Source organism: Giraffa tippelskirchi, chromosome 12, assembly GCF_054371585.1.
Source record: "Giraffa tippelskirchi isolate mGirTip1 chromosome 12, T2T-mGirTip1v1.2.pri, whole genome shotgun sequence".
Classification (NCBI taxonomy): Eukaryota; Metazoa; Chordata; class Mammalia; order Artiodactyla; family Giraffidae; genus Giraffa; species Giraffa tippelskirchi.
Window position 1 is genome coordinate 8,665,227 of NC_137286.1, and position 20,436 is coordinate 8,685,662.

At 43.0% G+C, this 20,436-nt stretch overlaps 2 protein-coding genes and 1 long non-coding RNA gene across 50 annotated transcripts in view; 1 reads left to right on the plus strand and 2 right to left on the minus strand.

Moving 5' to 3' along the window:
• PAPOLA (poly(A) polymerase alpha) overlaps positions 1 to 6,235 on the minus strand; it is a 51,641-nt gene extending 45,406 nt beyond the window's left edge. For 29 of the 36 annotated variants that reach the window (XM_081550512.1, XM_081550503.1, XM_081550491.1 and 26 more), the window contains exon 1: positions 5,032 to 5,220. In XM_081550512.1, the coding sequence (XP_081406638.1) occupies positions 5,032 to 5,039 (8 nt within the window). In that variant the 5' untranslated portion in view covers positions 5,040 to 5,220. Of the gene's footprint in view, positions 1 to 5,031; positions 5,221 to 5,510 lie in introns of those variants that run through there. The other 7 variants (XM_081550480.1, XM_081550519.1, XM_081550516.1 and 4 more) reach the window with 2 other exon arrangements.
• LOC145529815 (uncharacterized) overlaps positions 5,407 to 20,436 on the plus strand; it is a 51,753-nt gene continuing 36,723 nt past the window's right edge. Inside the window, exon 1 of the long non-coding RNA XR_014071368.1 lies at positions 5,407 to 5,452. This is a non-coding gene — a long non-coding RNA (uncharacterized LOC145529815). The remainder of the gene's footprint in view (positions 5,453 to 20,436) is intronic.
• AK7 (adenylate kinase 7) overlaps positions 19,169 to 20,436 on the minus strand; it is a 62,419-nt gene continuing 61,151 nt past the window's right edge. For 12 of the 13 annotated variants that reach the window (XR_014071367.1, XM_081550533.1, XM_081550532.1 and 9 more), the window contains 2 exons: positions 19,906 to 20,064; positions 19,169 to 19,409 (listed from right to left, as the gene is read on the minus strand). Coding sequence is in view for 12 of the 13 variants with exons in the window: in XM_081550533.1 (XP_081406659.1) it covers positions 19,371 to 19,409; positions 19,906 to 20,064 (198 nt within the window). In the remaining variant the exon portion in view is untranslated. Of the gene's footprint in view, positions 19,410 to 19,818; positions 20,065 to 20,436 lie in introns of those variants that run through there. The other variant, XM_081550527.1, reaches the window with a different exon arrangement.

Below are 20,436 nucleotides of genomic sequence, written 5' to 3' on the forward strand. Positions count from 1 at the left end.
AATAAAAGACAAGCCTCTTTCACCAACCAAAAGTGATAAATAGCTGGGACTCCAACTGGCCTCATTTTGCCTAAAGTGAGCTTTTATAAACTTACCTACATGCAACTTTAATTGTAATGTTAACTTGAAGTAGTTCAGTTGCCAAGAAATGGAATATTCTGATGAATCAAAACATTTTAAAAGACGTTTTCAAGCTAGAAGGCTTAACGGAGGTGGTGGAGGGCAGTCAGAGAGTAGGAAGTGAATAGGCTTATAAATTTACCCAGATCCAATACCTTCCCTCCCAATTTCTCCATCAAAAAAGCATGACTTGAAAACATGTTTACAGTAAAATATCACACGGGCTTTCCCATGGCTCAGCGGTAAAGAATCCACCTGCAATGCAGGAGACACAGGCTGGATTCCTGGGGCAAGAAGATCCTCTGGAGAATGGAATGGCTACCCACTCCATTATTCTTGCCTCGGAAATCCCATGGACAGAGGAACCTGACAGGCTACGGTCCATGGGGTCATAAAGAGTCGACACAACTGAGTGACTAAACAACAACAATCATATTTCAAAACCATAACCAGCATTATTAAGCAGCAAGCAGCTCATTACAAAACCTCTAAATCGTAAAATCTGATAATCAAAATCTTTCAGACGTTACCCTTCTTAAAGGTTATCTAATACACTATTTTTCATTGACAACAAAAAATGTCTCGATATCAGGTGTGTCCATTTCTCCAGACAGTTCAAAACCCACCAGAGATGTCGCAGTGACACCACCATTGCCAACAGCAGCCTGGGACAGCTGTCAGCTGTTACTATACATCAGCAGTTCTCAAACTTTTGGGTCTTAGGACTCTTGTACAACTCATGAAGACTCAAATAAGCTCATGTTTATGCGGATTATGTCTGTCACTGTTTACTGCATTAGAAATTACAACAGAAATTTTTTTAAATGCTAATCCATTTAAGTAACAAGAAATCTATCATATGCCAACATAAATGATTTTTAAAAAATAACTTTTCTAAAACAAAAGACTTAGTGAGTACAGCACTATTCTATATTCTACATTTTTGCAAATCTCTTTAATTCTGGTTTAATCAAAAACAGCTGGATTCTCATGTCTGCTTCTGCATGCAATCCTTTTTGATAAATTGTTTCGGTAGATGCACAGGAAGAAAACCTGGAATTATACCATTGTAACTGGAAAGGAAGAGTATTTTAACAGTCTTTTCAAATAATTGTGGATATTCTTCTTTAATACTACACCAAAATGCCCCAAGTGGTAATTTCTTAAAGCCTAGTTACAATATGAAAGCAGAAACCACAGCAAAAACCCCTTTGAATTCTTGTATTAAAATCCATTGGTCCGTCCTGCACCTACACCTGCCTTCCAAATGTTGACACATTTTAAAAAACACAGTATTTTTCAGTGTTCATTAATATCACCATCAATCAAATCAGAAATATTTTTAATTATTGGGAGGCTGACAAGTTCACAATGGCAGAAACAAGCATTACAAAATCCTAAGTTTTGCTTGAAAGCTCAAATTTTATCACCGACTACAAACACCATCAGTTGTTTTCCTTAAAGACAGACTCCATTTTTCAAGTAAATGCTAAGTCGTCAAGTATGAACATCATGGTTCATCACTTATTCTTTCAAGTAAAAACAGAACTCCATCAGAAAAGCACTAGCTTAGCTCACAAATCAACCAGGTGAGCTCTTCACAAAACAACCATCCTTCTTTTTAGCAGTTTTATGTGTACTTTCCATTTTATCACAACATATTTAAAAGACAAACTCAAGGGTCAAGAGTCCTAGTAGAATTAACATTTTTACTGCTTCATCATGGACTTTTTCTTCAAACTGTGTGTCTGTGTGCATGTGTGTAGTGAAATAACATAACAACAACTAGAAGGATACGGCACCTCTGCCTTGATTCTTCCTAAAGCACAAGCATCATTACCCACCATTACTTTTACACCACTAGTGCAAATATCAACAGACTAAAAAAGACATAACATCTCACCACTGTGAATAGTTTGGATTTTATGTACTCTCTAAAGATCAAAGACCCCCAACGTCCAGACTTCTACAGGTCACACTCTGAAAACCACTGCTACACAATATCACTATCCACCAAAAGGTCCCAGTTCTGCCTCTTATCGCTACATCAAACTACGCTAGTTCCCCCCTTTTTTGTGACAACCCCAAGTATTTGGAAGAAAAGCTATTGTCTCCCGCCAACTCTTGCTAAATACCTCTTCCAATAATATCCTACAAATGTGGCATGAATGTTAAATCATTGATAATGTTTATTTTCCTTGAAGTCTTTTCATTACCAGTGATAGCCAGAAATGAGCTGAAAAAAAAAATAAAGATCTGACCAGCACAGAATAAGGCAGAAACTGGAATACAGTTCCCATACAGGTATTATACTTTATATTAATGCAGTGGCTCTCAACAAGATTTTGGCTCCCAGGGTACACCTGGCAATATTTGGACACATTTTTGGTTGTCATTACCAGAATACAGGGAGTTGGAATCCTGAAATCTAGAAGTCAGAGATGTTGTTGAACACCCTACAATACACATGACAGAATTATCGGCCTAAAATATCGATAGTTCCAAGATGAGAAATCCTGTATTAATGGATCTGAAGACCATCAAAAATCTTGGAAACTTCATCACCATGGCTCTCAAACCATGTCAGCTTTTCAAAATTATATATGCAATTAGATATGCTTTGGGACAATATATGGGAGACTTGCTCACAATGTTTTCTAATGATTTTCTAATGACCTAACTTCAATAATTTGTTTTGATTTCATCCATTCTGACAACTCATCTATGGTCTATACTTTAACCCCATCCTCCACACAATTTTAACAGCCATACTGAACATGTAACTGGAAGTCAAACACAATAGTTTGAAAATCACAATTCAAAACATGAAATAAAATTCATGACACCAGAACATGAAAAACAAAGAAAGTAAATCAATGGGAGGCAGGGAGCCTATTTAACTTGTCTGTCTTTGGCCTTTCCAGTTTATTTCAAAAGGTCTACAGTACACTTAGGGTTAAAAATAAAAAGACGGACAGCAAATGAGTATCTGTCCACATTACAAGAAACACACAAGAAAGGCAATATCCATGTGTGGGAATCTGCTGTCTTCACTGTGTCTCCCATTTTAAACATTTAAACTAACTTCCCAAGAATCTGAAGCACTTAGGTCTTTAAAAGAAATGTGTACTTCCCTTCCCCAATGTTGGGAAAAAGTAGGTATAAAAGAACTGTCAATTTCTAAAAAGACATAAATTATTTCATTAATCCACTTTAACAATACATTTAGCATTACTGATCAATGTTTAACACTGACATGGATTATCAGAAAGAGAAGTCCTTTTCCAAAAACAGCAGTAAAATGTGAGCTAACAGAGTCATATGGCATTACTGTAAATATTAAGGTTGACTTTAATAGCTGCTGAATTGAAAAATGCCACAAATATCCTGCTAAGACTCGGTTCTCCTAGTAACCCTTTTTATCGTTCCATAAAAGGAAGAAATCAATTAACAGGGACCTTGCAGATTACAAGACTTTAGGTCTACATATTTAATTAAAACTAACAAATATTCTCATTACGGAAATAATATGCTGATAGGCCTCTTAACAAAATGACTAGAGTGGGTGAGAAGGAGCAAGAAATTCTTTTCTGAAATATCGCGAAAAGTACGACAGGTGTGTTTAATGCATGTTTCAAAGTTACAGCCTCACCTGTAAAGAGAGACACACATGTATACGTACATAAATAAAACTGTGAAACTATAATCACATATATTTGGAGAAAAGAAGTTGATTTGACTTTGAGGAAAAAAAAACCTCACGTGCTACAATAGGTGTCAGAAACCCTAAAATTTCTCTTCTGGGTTGAAGCAAAACTTCAAGGGTCAATTACATGCTTGGGGGCTACAACGAAGAGAACTCCTCAGCCCTTCGTTTCTTACCCTTGAATCTTCAAAATTGGAAGAAATGCAGTCTCACTATTTAGGCCTCTGCACTGCTGTGCATACACGCAGGGAAAAAAGACTGTAATCTTTCCATCAACAATGAGTTCTCAAATTACATCCCATTCTTTCAAAGAGAAAAAGAAAAAAATAAAACACACACACACACCAAAACTCAAGGGAAAGAAAGTAAAAGATGTAGGCCTAGTGGGATTAAAAGCCTAAGACGAAATACAGTAACAAAAAGTCTACCATCAGAAAAACCAAAAAAGTTATCACTGCAGATGGAGAGAGACGGAAGCAGGAAGAACTCCGGCGACCCTATCAAAACAAAACCGGGAGAGCAATACGTAACGCAACGCCTTTCGATGGGGGCGCCCGGGAAAGGGCCCCTTTTCTGGGGATGGAAAGACTGAAGGGGGCTGGGGCGCGGTGGAGGGGTAGGGGCTTCAAACAGCGCGGCTCGACGCTCAAAACTGTTTTTTTTTTTTTTCACTCGCGTTCATGCAAGCTGAGACGTGGAAGTGGGTTAACACTGGCGCACGACGTGGGCCAGCTTGGAAACGGCGAGGAGACGTAGGCCGGGAACAGAGGCAGCGGAACGAGCCCGCCAGGCGCGGCGTAGGGGCGGGGGGCCAAGCCCGAGCCCCGAGCGCAGACCCCGCGAGGAGCAGGGCCTTCCGCCCGGGCCGCTGGCCGCCGGGTGGCTTTTTGTTTTTCTCGCCTCCTTTCTATTACCGGACCAGGCGCGAGCAGTCGAGTTAAGAGGTTCCTCTGGCCCTTTCCGGAAGGGGAAGGCCCCCGGCCCGACAGCCGCCAAAGCCAGCAAAGGGGTAAGGGTTGGGGGGGGAGCGGGAACGGAGCACAAGGGGGAAGTGAGGCGGCGAGCTGGAGAGAGGAAACAGGAAGAGCCCCAGTCCTGCCGGCCTCCCCGCGGGGCGAGGGCCCGGCCCGCGACCCCTCCTCCTGGCCCGACGCCCCCCAAGGCCCCGTCGGCATGCGAGAGGAAACAGAATACAAATCACTTACAACGGCATCGTCTCCTGCGCCGGCACCGCCCAGTCACTTCCCCCCCGCAACCGCCGCCGCTGCCGCCCTGGGCATGATCCACTGAGGCGGGAGGGAGGGGGGCGGGGGCCTGCCTGAGCCCTGGGTCCTACCCCACTCCCGCACCCGCTCCCGCCGCTTTAAGCGCTTCTCCTCCTTCCCCTTCGTCCTAACATGGCGCCCGAGCGCTACCACAGCAACGTTCTAGAACCGGTGACGTCGCCACGCACGCCGGGCGCGCGCCTGCGCGCAGCAGCCGCTCAGCGCCGCGAAGCCTCACGGGAAGGGTAGTTCAATAGCCGGCTGGCGCCCCGGTGACTTCCGGTTGGCGCCCCGGCACCTTCCGCCCGGATCCCGGCCACTTTCCGCGGCTGCAGTCCGGGCGCGGGACTGGGTGAGAAAGGTGAGGGGTTCTTTCTCTGAGCGGCGGAGGGGGGCGGGGGGCGGGCGTCCCCTCTTGCCTGGCCGGTCCCGTCACCGATGCAGCCTGGACTGCGCGTGGCAGGGCCCGGAGAGGGGTGTCGCTTCCGGTGCATTGTGAGGTCGCGCAGGTCTCGCCGCCCGAGGTCGCGCTGCTCCTCGGATCGGTCGGTCGAGGCGCTTGGAGGGGCCCGAGGCGCCCGCGCGGGCCCCCCACCCGCCCCGGGTGCCAGTCGAGCGCGGGGCTCGGCATGATGTCGCTGAATGGTAACAAGTCACTCAGCCTCTCCTTACTTTTCTGGAGAGTGAATGTCTGCCTGCTTCCTGGGGGACTGGCGCCTGTTGAATGCGATAATGCAAACGGGGCTCTTGGCACAGCCAGCAACAGAGCGGGGCGCAGGGTCGCCGCCAGGACTCTCCTGCCCTGCTAGATTCAGTTTACCTCAGCGCGGGGCCTTAGAGTTGTTCTGCCCGCTAATGTGTACGCAGGCGCTCGAGAAATCACTGTTGAGTGAATAGAAACTTGAAGGCTAGGACTCTGATGACCGCAGCTTCGGGAACACGAGCTCGTTTTTCTCTCTCTTTTTTTTTTGACAATTGGGGCCCTGGAACTCACTAAGAGAAACGTAGGTGACCGTAATCCTTGGAATGTTAGCAAAGGCCTTTTCGCTTCGTTTCCCCAAGGCTGTGTTTTCTTCAACCCATTCTGTCCCTAAGCGTTCACTCCGAACGTCCAGCCAAAGTTTGAGAAGGAATGCCCCAGACTGACTAGACTCGGATTCTCCTTCCTTCGAATTTAGAACGCATTCCAGAGGGTCACACAGCTTAATGGAGGGCAGGGGAGCGGTCAAATAGGGGAAATTAAAGTTCTAAAGAGCAGTCGACTAGGGAAAATTAAAGTTCTAAATTCTTTAAACATGTTAATATCCCCTTGTAAATTCTCAGGAAGGCTGACCAAAGATTTCCCTTTTTTTCACCAAACGTTTAGTGGGACTGGAAAACCACAAGGGTCTAAAACCCACCTTGTCCAGTAGGGTAGCCGTTTGTCACAGGTGGCTTGCGAACATATGAAATGAGGCTAGTCCGTTTAAGGTATGATATAAGTACAAATCATATGTGATACCAAAGACACTAGTATGAACAGAAAAATGTGAAATACCTCACTGACAGTTTTTTATATCTTGATTTAAATATAATGCATTAAAAATATGAAAATTCCAACTGTTTCTTTTACTTTTTCAAAATGTGACATTTTACTTTTTAAAATGTGACTACTAGGAACTCTCCTGGTGGTCCAGTGACTAAGACTCTGCTCACAATGCAGGAGGGCCTGGATTCCATCCTTGGTCAGGGAACTAGACCCCACATGCCTCAGCTAAAGAGTTTGCATGAGGCAAGTGATACCTAAAGATCCTGCGTGTGCAACTAAGCTCCAGTTCAGCCAAATAACTATCTTTTTAAAAACTGTAACTGCTACAAAATATAAATTATATATGTGGCCCTCAATTGTACTGAACAGCAGTGGTCTGGAGACAGACTTGTGTTTTATTCCAGTTCTACTTGTTAGCCCTTAGCTTTTGTGGCTTTAGTTGGGGGCCCAGTAATAGACTTGTCTTTAAATTTTTTGAAAATCTAAGCTCCAGTGAAATTAATAACATGTTTATAAGTTGCTCATAAAAATGGGCACTGATGATGGTCAAATAACGACCCACTTACCTTACATTCTGGGTGAGTGGGAGCAGGTGAACATGTGAACGTATAAGGGAATTACAGTTCATAATAAGAACCAAGAATAAAAGTAAATCAGATGATGGAAGTATGGGACAGTTCAACTTTAGATACTGTGGTCAAACAGCCTTTCAGAGGAGCCAACTGTTGACTTGTAAAAGATGCACACCGTGAGAATTAAGTTTTATTTGGGGCCAAATGAGGACTGCAGCCCAGGAGACAGCACCTCAGATAGCTTGGAGAAACTGCTCCAAAGAGGTATTGTGCTAGAAGGTCAGAGTATGTGATTTTGGTGAAGGAGGAGTTTACACAATCAAGCACTTAATCTTACAAAAAGGTTTTCTGTTAGTCAGGAGGAGCAGATGTCACCATGAAGGGATTTAGTACTTTTCTAGATATGAGGAGATGCAAGGATTGGGATCATGAAATCAGATTCCTGAAAATAACCCTACAGACCTGTTCCACCAGTTTCCCTGGAGCACAAAATGCCTCATTCTCCACCCTGAACTCCCTTCAGATCCTGTTGGAGGTCAAGAGCTGCAACAGCAAAGGGTTCAATCCTGCGCTTTGGCAAGGGTCAATTTGTAGTTGACACAATCTTTGACCTGAGATCGGTAGCCTTTCTGAAAGATTTGGATCTTATTGTGAATGAGGAAGCCTTTGGAAGTTATAAAATGGGAATGAGATTGTTGTTCAGCTACCAAGTCATTTCCAACCCTTTGTGACCCTATGGACTGCAGCACGGCAGGCTTCCCTGTCCTTCACTGTTTCCCAGTTTGCTCAAATTCATTTCCATTAAGCGAGAGATGCTGTCTAACCATCTCACCTTCTGCCACCTTTTGCCCCCAATCTTTCCCAGCATCTAGGGTCTTTCCCAATTAATCCAATTTGAGAGAGATTTAGGCATTGTGGTTAATCCTGGTTTAGAGGTAGGAGGGCAGGAAGAAAACAAAGTGATTATGAAGGTTCTAGGAAGGGGACAGAATGAATGAAATAGGAAATGAGAGGATAACTGAGCCAGGAGATTGTGAGAATGGTTTGATATGGGTTGATTTTGAAGTGCCATTGGGACCTTCAGAAAAGCCTGAGGCTATTGAAAACACTCCAGGAATTGAGATGTAAGGGCTGGAGACAGAGATTATAAACTCTGAAAGCAACTGATGGTGTCTTGGAATCCTGTTTCAGTTCTGGAAGGGCTTTGCCTCACCGGGCCGCTACAGTCTAATCCAACTCAACATTTCACAAGTGAGTAATGAGCTAGGTGGTTACAAATGTCAGTTAAGGATGTAGTTTGAGCCATGGAATGTGGAGAGTGAGATAAAGCCAATTATCAGTGTTTTGGTTAATACAATATCTGTGTAGTGTTAGCCTTGCCTTGCATGTCCTTGGAGCTCCAGCCCACTACCTCCAGCTGCTGCCGACACTGTCTTATTGTAACAGCCTGCCCCACGGCCTGCTTTCCACCAGCTGCTAAGAAAGGGGGGAGATGTTTTTCTACCTGTATCTTAAGTATTCAAATTGCATTTTCCACACAAACTGTCCTGGTGGGAAGATTCCCAGACTGGTTCTCTTAGGTACATGGTGCATGCAAATAAAAAAATGCAGAGGAATTGTTTAAAATATTTATTTGTTTAATTGGCGGTCCTAATGGTAAAGAACTAGCCTGCCAATGCAGGAGACTTAAGAGATGCGGGTTTGATCCCTGGGTTAGGAAGATTCCCCTGGAGAAGAAGATGGCAACCCACTCCAGTATCCTTGCCTGGAGAATCCCGTGGACAGTGGGGCCTTGCAAGCTACAGTCCGTAGGGTTACAAAGAGTCAGAGTCTCAGCCATTGGACCACCAGGTAAGTCCCATGCACAGAAAATATTTTTGAACTTCTTCACCTATTGAAGACTACCTAGTTTGTGTTCCTGTGTTACTTAGGAGGTGATCATTGGAGACACTGTGTGATACAGAGATTTTTTAATCCAAATAATAAACTATAATGACTCATTTGGCTACTACTGGTGTATACTTTTTAAAATTTCAATCAAAAGGCAGATGTATGAGTAACTAAAGTCAAAATAATAACAAACACTTCCATCTAATAGTGCTGTACTCTTGAGCTATCTTTTCATTAAATTCTTACTCCCCTTTTAGATGTTGATGTTTTGAAGAATGTGTCTTCTGTCATTTGCATGAAAGGAAGGACTTGCAGGAAAGAGAGAGGATGGTCACATCACAGGTCTTGTCTGAGTCCCTTGGCCGCCAAGCGTGGGTTCTTGGCTTCAAGCAGGAAGGAGTTCAAGAGTAAGCCACAGTAAAGTGAAAACAGATCTATCCAGGGAGGATATACACTCCATAGTGTGGGCCATGTCAGGAGGCAAGAGCAGCAGGGGAGTATAGGGGTTGTCAGTTTTTGGAGGGGTGGGTAACCTTATAGGCTAATGAGTAGGAAGAGTATTCCAGGTCTTTGGGGGAAAGGATGAGGATTTTCAGGAATTGGGCCACTGCCCACTTTATGACCTTCTGTGGTTGTCCTTGGAAAGTCATGGCACCTAGGGTATGTCATTTAGCATGCTCATGTGTTACAGTGAACATATACTGAGGCTCAAACTCAAGTGGAAGTCTACTCTTCTGCCTTCTTGGACCTGAAGTGAAGTCGCTCAGTCCTGTCCGACTCTTTGCGACCCTGTGGACTGTAGCGTACCAGGCTCCTCCGTCCATGGGATTTTCCAAGCAAGCGTACTGGAGTGGGTTGCCATTTCCTTCTCCAGGGGATCTCCCCTACCCAGGGATCGAACCCAGGTCTCCCACACTATAGGCAAACGTTTTAATCTGAGCCACTAGGGAAGTCTTGGACCTAGTTTATGTTGTGGGCTGTCTTATAGGTCATTCTTTTAAAAGTTTTGCCCTGCCCCCTTCCTGTCTCAGAATTGCAGTAGCACTTTAATTAGAACTGGCCCAAACCTGTGCTTCCTCTAGTCTCTGCCTCTCTCAATAGCTCAGTCATCCTTTAGGCTCAAAACAAGTCAGTATCCTTGATTTCTTCCTTTTCCTCACTGCCCATACCCAATCCATCCTCAAGTCCTACTGGTTCTACCTCTCAAATCCACCTGACATCCAGACTCCTCTCCCCAACTCCTTTCCCATCACCCTAATCCCTGGTGGTATAGTGGATAAGAATTCGCCTGCCAATGCAGGGGACGTGGGTTCAATCCCTGCTTCGGGAAGACTGCCCATGTCGCGGGGCAGCTAAAGCTTGTGCATCACAACTACTGAGCTCGCATGCTGCAACTGCTGAAATCTGTGTGCCTAGAGCCTGTGGTCCACAACAAGGACCACTGCAATAAGAAGCTCTCACACCACAACTGGAGAGCAGCCCCTCCCTGCTGCAACTAGAGAAAAGCCCTCACAGCAACAGAGACCCAGCACTGTCAAAAAAGAAAGAAAGCTGGTGTGCTTAACCCCAAAACCAAACAGGCTTGCATAGCAACAAAACCAGGCTGCAGAAGCACAGAGACATGCCTCAGAACAATAAAACAATGGTGGCAGGAGCCCCACATCCTACCCATTGGGCTCAGTAAGTTAATGATCCCTAAGATATACTCTCTGCACACATAAAAACAATAATTTGTAGACCTAGGTTGATCACGTAGGAACAATAACAACAAAAAAACAACACTCCCCTGCCCAACCTGGAGGATGTCGACTAAAGATGTACAACTTGAGAGTTGAGAGTTAAGTTTTACTTGGGACAAAAGGAGGACTGCAGCCCGGAAGGCAGCATCTCAGATAGCTCTGAGGTACTGCTCCAAAGCAGCAGTGGGGGAAGGCCAATATATAAGGATTTGGTGAAGGGGGAGTTCCATACCATGAAATACCCATTTTATAAAAGGTTTGTTTGTTAGTCATGAGGGTCTGATGTCACCATGAAGGGATTTAGTGCCTCTCTAGATATGAGGAGATTGAGGATTGAGATCATAAAATCTGTTCCTAAAAACATCCAACTATCTAAAGACCTGTCCCACCAGAGTCCCTGGAGCACAGAGTGCCTCACTCCACCCTGAACTCCCTCAGGGGTTGTTGAAGGTCAACAGCTATAGCAGCAAGAGGTTCAATCTCTGTAGAGGCGGATGGGAAATGCCTTTGTTGTTCAGTCTTGACAATGCTCTTGGTAAGTGCCAATTTGTAGTTGACAAGGAGGAACTAATGATGGAAGCATGACGTCTACTCAAGAATGATGAAAGTTCCATGATCACATTGACAATGCTCTCTTTAATCTCTTTAAAGATAATTTGTAACCTGTGTCTAATAATTACAAATCTTCAGCCCTTGTAGTTCTGACCTATAACTGGCTTTTTTTTTTTTTTTGGCCAACTGACAAAAAAAAAAATGACAAAAGTTTTTCTTCCTCTTCCACTTTTCCTTTGATTAGAAAAGTGTAGCCCACTATAGAGATTGCTGGGGTGCAGCAGTCTCTCACCTGCCTGCTTGTAAGCCTCACACATGTCCTATTCTAATAAACCACTTCTTACCCATCACTTTGCCTCTTGCTGAGTTCTTTCTGCACTGAGACGTAAAGGACCATGGTACTGGAGCTCTTCAGAGCCCCCTGAAATGCCACCTGATGGTTTTAGTATGATGCACCGATGAACTGAGTATGGGGTAAGAGAATAAGAAGAGAGTCAAGGATGCCTCACAGCTTAGGGCCTGAGCAGCTGGAAGGATGGAGTTGCCAGTACCTGTCATGGAAAACTGGGAGTGGCAGGTAAGGGGAAGGAAGAGAGCCATCAGGAGCTGGATGGGCCTTGCTAAAGCCCAAGGGGACTGTTCAGCGTTCAGGTCTGGGGCAAGAGTTTTTCAAGGAGGAAATGACAAAATGTGACAGATGACGGGAGAGGCTGAGTAAGATGAGGCGTGAGCACTGACAATGAGGTTCGGGAATGTGGATGTCACTGGTGACCTGGCTCTAACCGGGAATGGAAGACTGGGTCCATGCACCAGCAAGACTTTTTTTTTATTTGAATTGATCTTTAAATTGGAGGACAATTGCTTTACAATGTTGTGTTGGTTTCTGCCACACAATAGTGTGACTCAGTCATAAGTATACATAGTCCCCCCCTCGTGCCTCCCACCCACCGCTCACCCCATCCCACCACTCTGAGTTGTCACAAAACACTGGGTTGAGCTCCCTGCGTCATATGGCAAATTCCTACTGGCTATCTGTTTGACATATAGTAATGTATATGTTTCAGTGTTACTCAATTCGTTCCACCCTCTCCTTCCTCTGCTGTGCCCACAAGTCCATTCTCTACGTCTGCATCTCTGTTCCTGCTCTGCAAACAGGTTCATCAACACTATTTTTCTAGATTCCATATATATGCATTAACATACAATGTTTGTTTTTCACACTTACTTCACACTGAAGTTCATCCACTTCATTAGAACTGACTCAAATCCATTCCTCTTTATGGCTAACTAATATTCCATTGTATATATGTACCACAACTTCTTTATCCATTCGTCTCTTGATGGATACCTGGGTTACTTCCATGTCCTAGCTATTGTAAATAGTGCTGCAGTGAACATTGGGGTACGTGTATCTTTTTTAATTACTTTTTTTTGGGCATTAGGGTATATGCCCAGTAGTGGAACTGCTGGCTCATATGATAGCTTTATTCCTAGTTTCTGAATTGAATTTTTGTCTCATTTTGACGTGTGGGAGTTGACACAAAAAATTTGAAGGTAAGAGTGATAACCCAGGGGAGAGGGAAGAATCAAGCTGAGAGAGAAGGGACAGTTACAGGAGCAGAATCAGCTTATGTGAGAAGAGATGGGATTCAGGGCACAGGTTAATCTTAGGTGGGAGCACAGACACTTCTCTGCAGAAGGGAAGACAGAAGTGAGTTTGTAATAAGAGGGTGGAGAAAGCCCACTTCTGATTGCTTGGGTTTTCTCTGTGAACTCAGAAGCAAGGTCACAAAATGTAACCACCCTGAAGGCTTGAAAAGGTAACAATTGTAAAGACCAAGGATTTTAGGACTTTCCTGGATAAGGACTTCCAAGTGGGTAAGAATCAGCCTGCCACTGCAGGCTACACAAGTTCTGTCCCTGGTTTGGGAAGATTCTACATGTCGAAGAGCAGCTAAACCCATGTGTCACAACTACCTACGCCTGAGCTCTAGAGCCTGTGCTCCTCAACCAGTGATGCCACCACAGTGAGAACCCTGACTAGAGAGTAGCCCCTGCTCACAGTTAGAGAAAGCCCTCGCAGCAAAGAAGACCCAGCACAGTCAAAGACAACTAAGAAATAAGTTATAAAAAATAAAGGCCAAGGATTATGTTTTCTCTTTCAGTTCAGTTCAGTCTCAGTTGTGTCCGAATCTTTGCGACCCCATGAACTGCAACACGCCAGGTCTCCCTGTCCAACATCAACTCCCAGAGTTTACTCAAACACATGTCCCTTGGATTGGTGATGCCATCCAACCATCTCATCCTCTGTCATCCCCTTCTCCTCCCACCTTCAATCCTTCCCAGCATCAGGGCCTTTTCAAATGAGTCAGTTCTTCGCATCAGGTGGCCAAAGTATTGGAGTCTCAGCTTCAGCATCACTCCTTCCAAGGAATATTCAGGACTGATTTCCTTTAGTATGGACTGCTTGGATCTGCTTGCAGTCCAAGGGACTCTCAAGAGTCTTCTCCAACACAGTTCAAAAGCATCAATTCTTCGGCACTCAGTTTTCTTTATAGTCCAACTCTCACATCCATTCATGACTACTGGAAAAACCATAGCCTTGACTAGATGGATCTTTGTTGGCAAAGTAACGCCTCTGCTTTTTAATATGCTGTCTAGGTTGATCATAACTTTTCTTCCAAGGAGTAAGCATCTTTTAATTTCAGGGCTGCGGTCACCATCTGCAGTGATTTTGGAGAGTCACCAAAAAAATAAAGTCAGCCACTGTTTCCCCATCTATTTGCCATGAAGTGATGGGACCGGATGCCATGATCTTAGTTTTCTGAATGTTGAGCTTTAAGCCAACTTTTTCACTATCCTCTTTCACTTCCATCAAGAGGCTCTTTAGTTCTTCACTTTCTGCCTTAAGGGTGGTGTCATCTGCATATCTGAGGTTATTGATATTTCTCCTGGCAATCTTGATTCCAACTTGTGCTTCACCCAGCCCAGAGTTTCTCATGATGTACTCTGCATCTAAGTTAAATAGGCACAGTGACAATATACAGCCTTGACGTACTCCTTTTCCTATTTGGAACCAGTGTGTGGTTCCATGTCCAGTTCTAACTTTCTTCCTGACCTGCATACAGGTTTCTCAGGAGGCAGGTCAGGTGGTCTGGTATTCCCATCTCTTTCAGAATTTTCCACAGTTTGTGGTGATTCACACAGTCAAAGGCTTTAGCATAGTCAATAAAGCAGAAATAGATGTTTTTCTGGAACTCGCTTGCTTTTATGATAATCCAACTGATGTTGGCAATTTGATCTCTGGTTCCTCTGCCTTTTCTAAAATCAGCTTGAACATCTGGAAGTTCATGGTTCATGTATTGTTGAAACCTGGCGTGGAGAATTTTGAGCATTACTTTACTAGCATGTGCTGCTGCTGCTGCTGCTAAGCCGCTTCAGTCGTGTCCGACTCTGTGCGACCCCATAGACGGCAGCCCACCAGGCTCCTCTGTCCCTGGGGTTCTCCAGGCAAAAATACTGGAGTGGGTTGCCATTTCCTTCTCCAATGCATGCATGCATACTAAGTCGCCCCAGTCGTGTCCAACTCTGCGACCCTATGGGCAGCAGCCCACCAGGCTCCTCTGTCCACGGGATTCTCTAGGCAAGAATACTGGAGTGGGTTGCCATTTCCTTCTCCATTACTAGTGTGTGAGATGAGTGCAATTGTGTGGTAGTTTGAGCATACTTTGGCATTGCCTGCCTTAGGGATTGGAATGAAAACTGACCTTTTCCAGTCCTATGGCCATTTGCTGGCATATTGAGTGCAGCACTTTCACAGCATCATCTTTGAGGATTTGAAATAGCTCAACTGGAATTCCATCACCTCCACTAGCTTTGTTCGTAGTGATGCTTCCTAAGGCCCACTTGACTTCACATCAGGATATGTGACTCTAGGTGAGTGATCACACCATCGTGATTATCAGGGTCGTGAGGACCTTTTTTGTACAGTTCTTCTGTGTATTCTTACCACCTCTTCTTAGTATCTTCTGCTTCTGTTAGGTCCATGCCATTTCTGTCCTTTATTGTGCCCGTCTTTGCATGAAATGTTCCCTCAGTATCTCTAATTTTCTTGAAGAGATCTCTAGTCTTTCCCATCCTATTGTTTTCCTCTATTTCTTTGCATTGATCACTGAGGAAGGCTTTCTTATCTCTCCTTGCTATCCTTTGGAACTCTACATTCAAATGGGTATATCTTTCCTTTCCTCCTTTGCTTTTGGCTTCTTTTCACAACTATTTGTAAGGCCTCCTCAGACAGCCTTTTTGCTTTTTTGCATTTCTTTTTGTTGGGGATGGTCTTGATCCCTGTCTCCTGTACAATGTCACAAACCTCCGTCCATAGTTCATCAGGCACTCTATCAGATCTAGTCCCTTAAATCTATTTCTCACTTCCACTGTATAATCGTAAGGGATTTGATTTAGGTCATACCTGAATGGTCTAGTGGTTTTCCCTACTTTCTTCAATTTAAGTCTGAATTTGGCAATAAGGAGTTCATGATCTGAGCCACAGTCAGCTCCTGGTCTTGTTTTTGCTGACTGTATAGAGCTTCTCCACCTTTGGCTGCAAAGAGTATAATCATTCTGATTTCGGTGTTGACCATCTGGTGATGTCCATATGTAGAGTCTTCTCTTGTGTTGTTGGAAGAGGGTGTTTGCTATGACCAGTGCGTTCTCTTGGCAGAACTCTTATTAGCCTTTGCCCTGCTTCCTTCTGTACTCCAAGGCCAAATTTGCCTGTTACTCCAGGTATCTCTTGACTTCCTACTTTTCTTTCCAGTCAGTCCCCTATAATGAAAAGCACATCTTTTTTGAGTGTTAGTTCTAGAAGATCTTGTGGGTCTTGATAGAACCATTCAACTTCAGCTTCTTCAGCATTACTGGTCGGGGCATAGACTTGGATTACTGTGATATTGAATGGTTTGCCTTGGAAATGAACAGAGATCATTCTGTCGTTTTTACTGCATTTCAGACTCTTGCTCACTATGATGGCTACTCCATTTCTTCTAAGGGATTCTTGCCCACAGTAGTAGATACAATGGTCATCTGAATTAAATTCACCCATTCCAGTCCATTTTAGTTTGCTGATTCCTAAAATGTCTACATTCACTCTTGCCATCTCCTGTTTGACCACTTCCAGTTTGCCTTGATTCACGGACCTAACATTCCAGGTTCTCTTTAGTTACTTAGTATTTTCAATTAAAATGAGGATCAAAAATTTTGCAGTGCATTTGCAGCAACATGGTTAGACCTAGAAATTGTCATAGTGAAGTAAGTTGGACAGAGAAAGAGAAATATTATATGACATCCCTTGTATGTGGAATCTAAAAAGAAATGATACAAATGAATTTACAAAACAAAAAGACATGCACAGGCTTAGAAAATGAATTTATGATTGCCGGGGGAAGGAATAGTTAGGGAGTTTGGGATGATCATGTACAAACTGTTATATTCAAAATGGATAACAAACAAGGATCTACTGTATAGCACATGGAACTTTACTCAGTTATGTGCCAGCCTGGATGGAAGCAGGGTTTGGGGGACAATGGATACATTTATTTGTGTGGCTAAGTCCTGTAGCTGTTCACCTGAAACTGCCACAACATTGTTAATCGGCTATAGTCCAATATGAATTAAAAAGTTTAAAAAATAAATAAAATTTAAGAGTAAAACAAAAAAGTGAAAAATAATAAAAATGGGGAAAAAACAGTGCAGTGAAGTAAAAGAAAAATTGGTAAATTGGATATCATCACAATTAAAAGTTTTAGGCATTAAAGGGCATTATCAAGAGAGTGAGAAGACAAGCCACAGAATGGGAGGAAATATTTGCCAATCACATAGCTGATCAGGGTGTTCTATCTAGAATCCATAAAGAACTTTTACAATTCAGTAACAAAAAGATAAGCAACCCAAATAAAAAGTGAGCAAAAGGTCAAATATAGATTTCTCCCAAGGAGATACACAAATGGTCATCAAGCACATGAAAACGTACTTAGTCACAATATGATACTACTACACACCCACTAGTCTGGTAGTTCCCCCAATAAGTCAAACAGAGAATTACCGTATGACTGTATTTCTACAGCTAGGTTTCTACGGAAAATTGACAACAGGGTTTCCAACAGGAACTTGTGTTCATATGTTCACAGTAGCTCTATTCACAACAGCCAAAAGGTGGAAACAGCCCAACTGTCCATCAATGCACGAATGATTAAACAAAATACAGTCTGTATACAGTGATAGACACCACTATAAAAAGGAACGAAATATTGATACATACTACAACATGAATGAAGCTTGGAAACATGCTAAGTGAAAGAAGCCAGACACAGAAGGCCACATATTTTGTGATTCTCCAGAATAGACAAATCCATAGAGACAGATTTGTGTTTGCTAGAAGCTTGTGGCAAGGGGATGATGCAGAGTGATAGCGGGTACAGGGCTTTCATTTGGGGTGATAGAAAAGCTCTGCAGCTAGATTGTGGTGGTGCTGCTGCTGCTAAGTCACTTCAGTCGTGTCCGACTTTGTGTGACCCCATAGACGGCAGCCCACCAGGCTCCCCCGTCCCTGGGATTCTCCAGGCAAGAACACTGGAGTGGGTTGCTGTGTCCTTCTCCAATGCATGAAAGTGAAAAGTGAAAGTGAAGTCGCTCAGTCGTGTCCGACTCCTAGCGACCCCATGGACTGCAGCCTACCAGACTCCTCCATCCATGGGATTTTCCAGGCAAGAGTACTGGAGTGGGTTGCTATTGCCTTCTCCAGATTGTGGTGATGAGTGGACAGTGTCACAGATTTACTTAGTACCACTGAATTGTACATTTTAACATGGTTGCAATGATAAATTTATGCTGTGTATATTTTGCCACACAAAAAAGTAGTGTAAAAAGTGTAGTGCAGTTATATTCAGATTTTATTATTTAAAGAAATAATACATACATGTCATTAAGATAAACCTAGGTGTGCTGCAGTCCATGGGGTCGCAAAGAGTCGAACACTACTGAGCAACTGAACTGAACTGAAATCAATTTCTCATCCGGTATAGTTATGGGAATTATGGGATTTTTAGAGCTGGAAAGGGCCATTGGGATTGATTATTTATGCCTATATGGTAAAGTTAGTTTCTTAAGAATATTTAGCTACTTTCTAATTATCACAGATATTAAAAATTATTCATCCTGTTACATGAATTTTTCTACCAAGAGGTTTATAATTGTCTCTGCCTCATAGGTTGGGTGCTGATCTTAAACTCAGAAACCACCTTGCAGAAACCAACCCTGTCTGACTTCCTGTGACTCAAAAAGCATAAACTGTTCTGATGTATTTTCATTTCTAACACCATTGGTGCAGGGGCCATAACGAGTCAAATAAACTCATTAGCTCATATGTTAGAATAATGTGTGGTCTGACTTTCTTCATGCTGTAAATTGAGTTACTATAAACATTATCATGCAGAATACTCAGATGAAGAGTGAAATAGTGAATCAACATTTATCCCATGAGCTATACACAGATACCTTAACAATTTACCTCTCAGATATGGTTTTAATTAGGCTTCCCAGGTGGCGCTAGAGGTGAAGAATCTGCCTGCCAGTGAAGGAGACATAGGGGACAGGGGTTCTATCTCTGGTTCGGGAGGACCCCCGGAGGAGGAAATGGCAACCCATTCCAGTATTCTTGCCTGGAGAATCCCCTGGACAGAGGAGCCTGGCGGGTCACACAGTCCATAGGGTCACACCGAGTCAGACACGACAAAAGCAACTTAGCATGCATGGTTTTAATGAAGTAGTGACTCATTACCATAGGGCTTTTTATAATTTTACTTAATAAAATATTTGATTGCAGGAAGAAAAAAAAGAATTTCCCCAAAACTAGAAAAGAATTTTTTTAAAGCAGTTTTTCAATTTACTATGTTAAACTCATCTTGAGCTCGGTAAAGCACATGACACGATATCTTTAAAGTTTTACTGTGTTTCAGGATTATTCTTGAAAAGATATTCCGCCTATAATTGAAAAAAAAAAGTGTCAGCAATTTGTACTATAAAAGTGAAAGTTCATTGTACTTAAAAATAGAAGTTGGACAAGAGAATGACAACCCATTCCAGTATTCTCTGCTGGGAAATCTCATGGACAGAGGAGACTGGAGGACTGCAAGTCCATGGGGTTGCATAAGAGTTGGAAGCGACTAAATAAGAAATAGTCATTATTAACATAGTTTCCATTACTTTAAGTCTAGACATTTAAAAATAAAACAAACCAACACTTAAAAAAATAAAAATGGAAGTATGTAAACTTTTTACTTTCAAATGAGTAATAAAAGTCTTATTACAAACTATGATGAAACTTATTATAAACTATTATAAACCATGATGAAGGTATTAGAGGCTACTTCCAAAATAACCAGACACACAATTTTTCTGTCTCAATTGGTTTTTCGTTTAGATTTGGGCATATTTTATTTTCAAACTGATATTAAAAAAAAACACTTAAATCTCTTACCAGAAAATCAACAGGATCATCAGGTCTGACCTTACAACACTCATTCAGACCCTGCATAAGTGTTGGCATAACATAGGTCATTAAATAGTTTCTCAAGGGAATAGACTGGGCCTCCAGTAATTCTCTTTCTTCTCTTTTCACTTCCTCTAGTCGTTTATTCTACAAATAGAACATTGGGGGTAGGGTAAATAGACAGAAAAAGAACAGTTTCATAGAACTCACCCCAGAGTCCACTAGAAGTAGCAATGTTCATCACATTATGATAAAGATGGTGTTTCCAATCGGCAGAGAAAAGATTTAAATGGTGCAAGTGCACAGTCACTTAGAAAATAATAAACTGGATACCTATCTCACTTCTTACACTGAAATAATTTCTAGCTACCCAGATCAAGCAAAGCAAGAGAAAGAAAGGCAGGAAGGAAGGATCATAGAATTGTAGAAGTGCTAATAGAACGTCTAGAAGGTATTGGTCTGGTGGGCTTGTGTTCATGCCTTGCTCAGCATCCGGTCCCCCTCTCTCAGGACTAATAA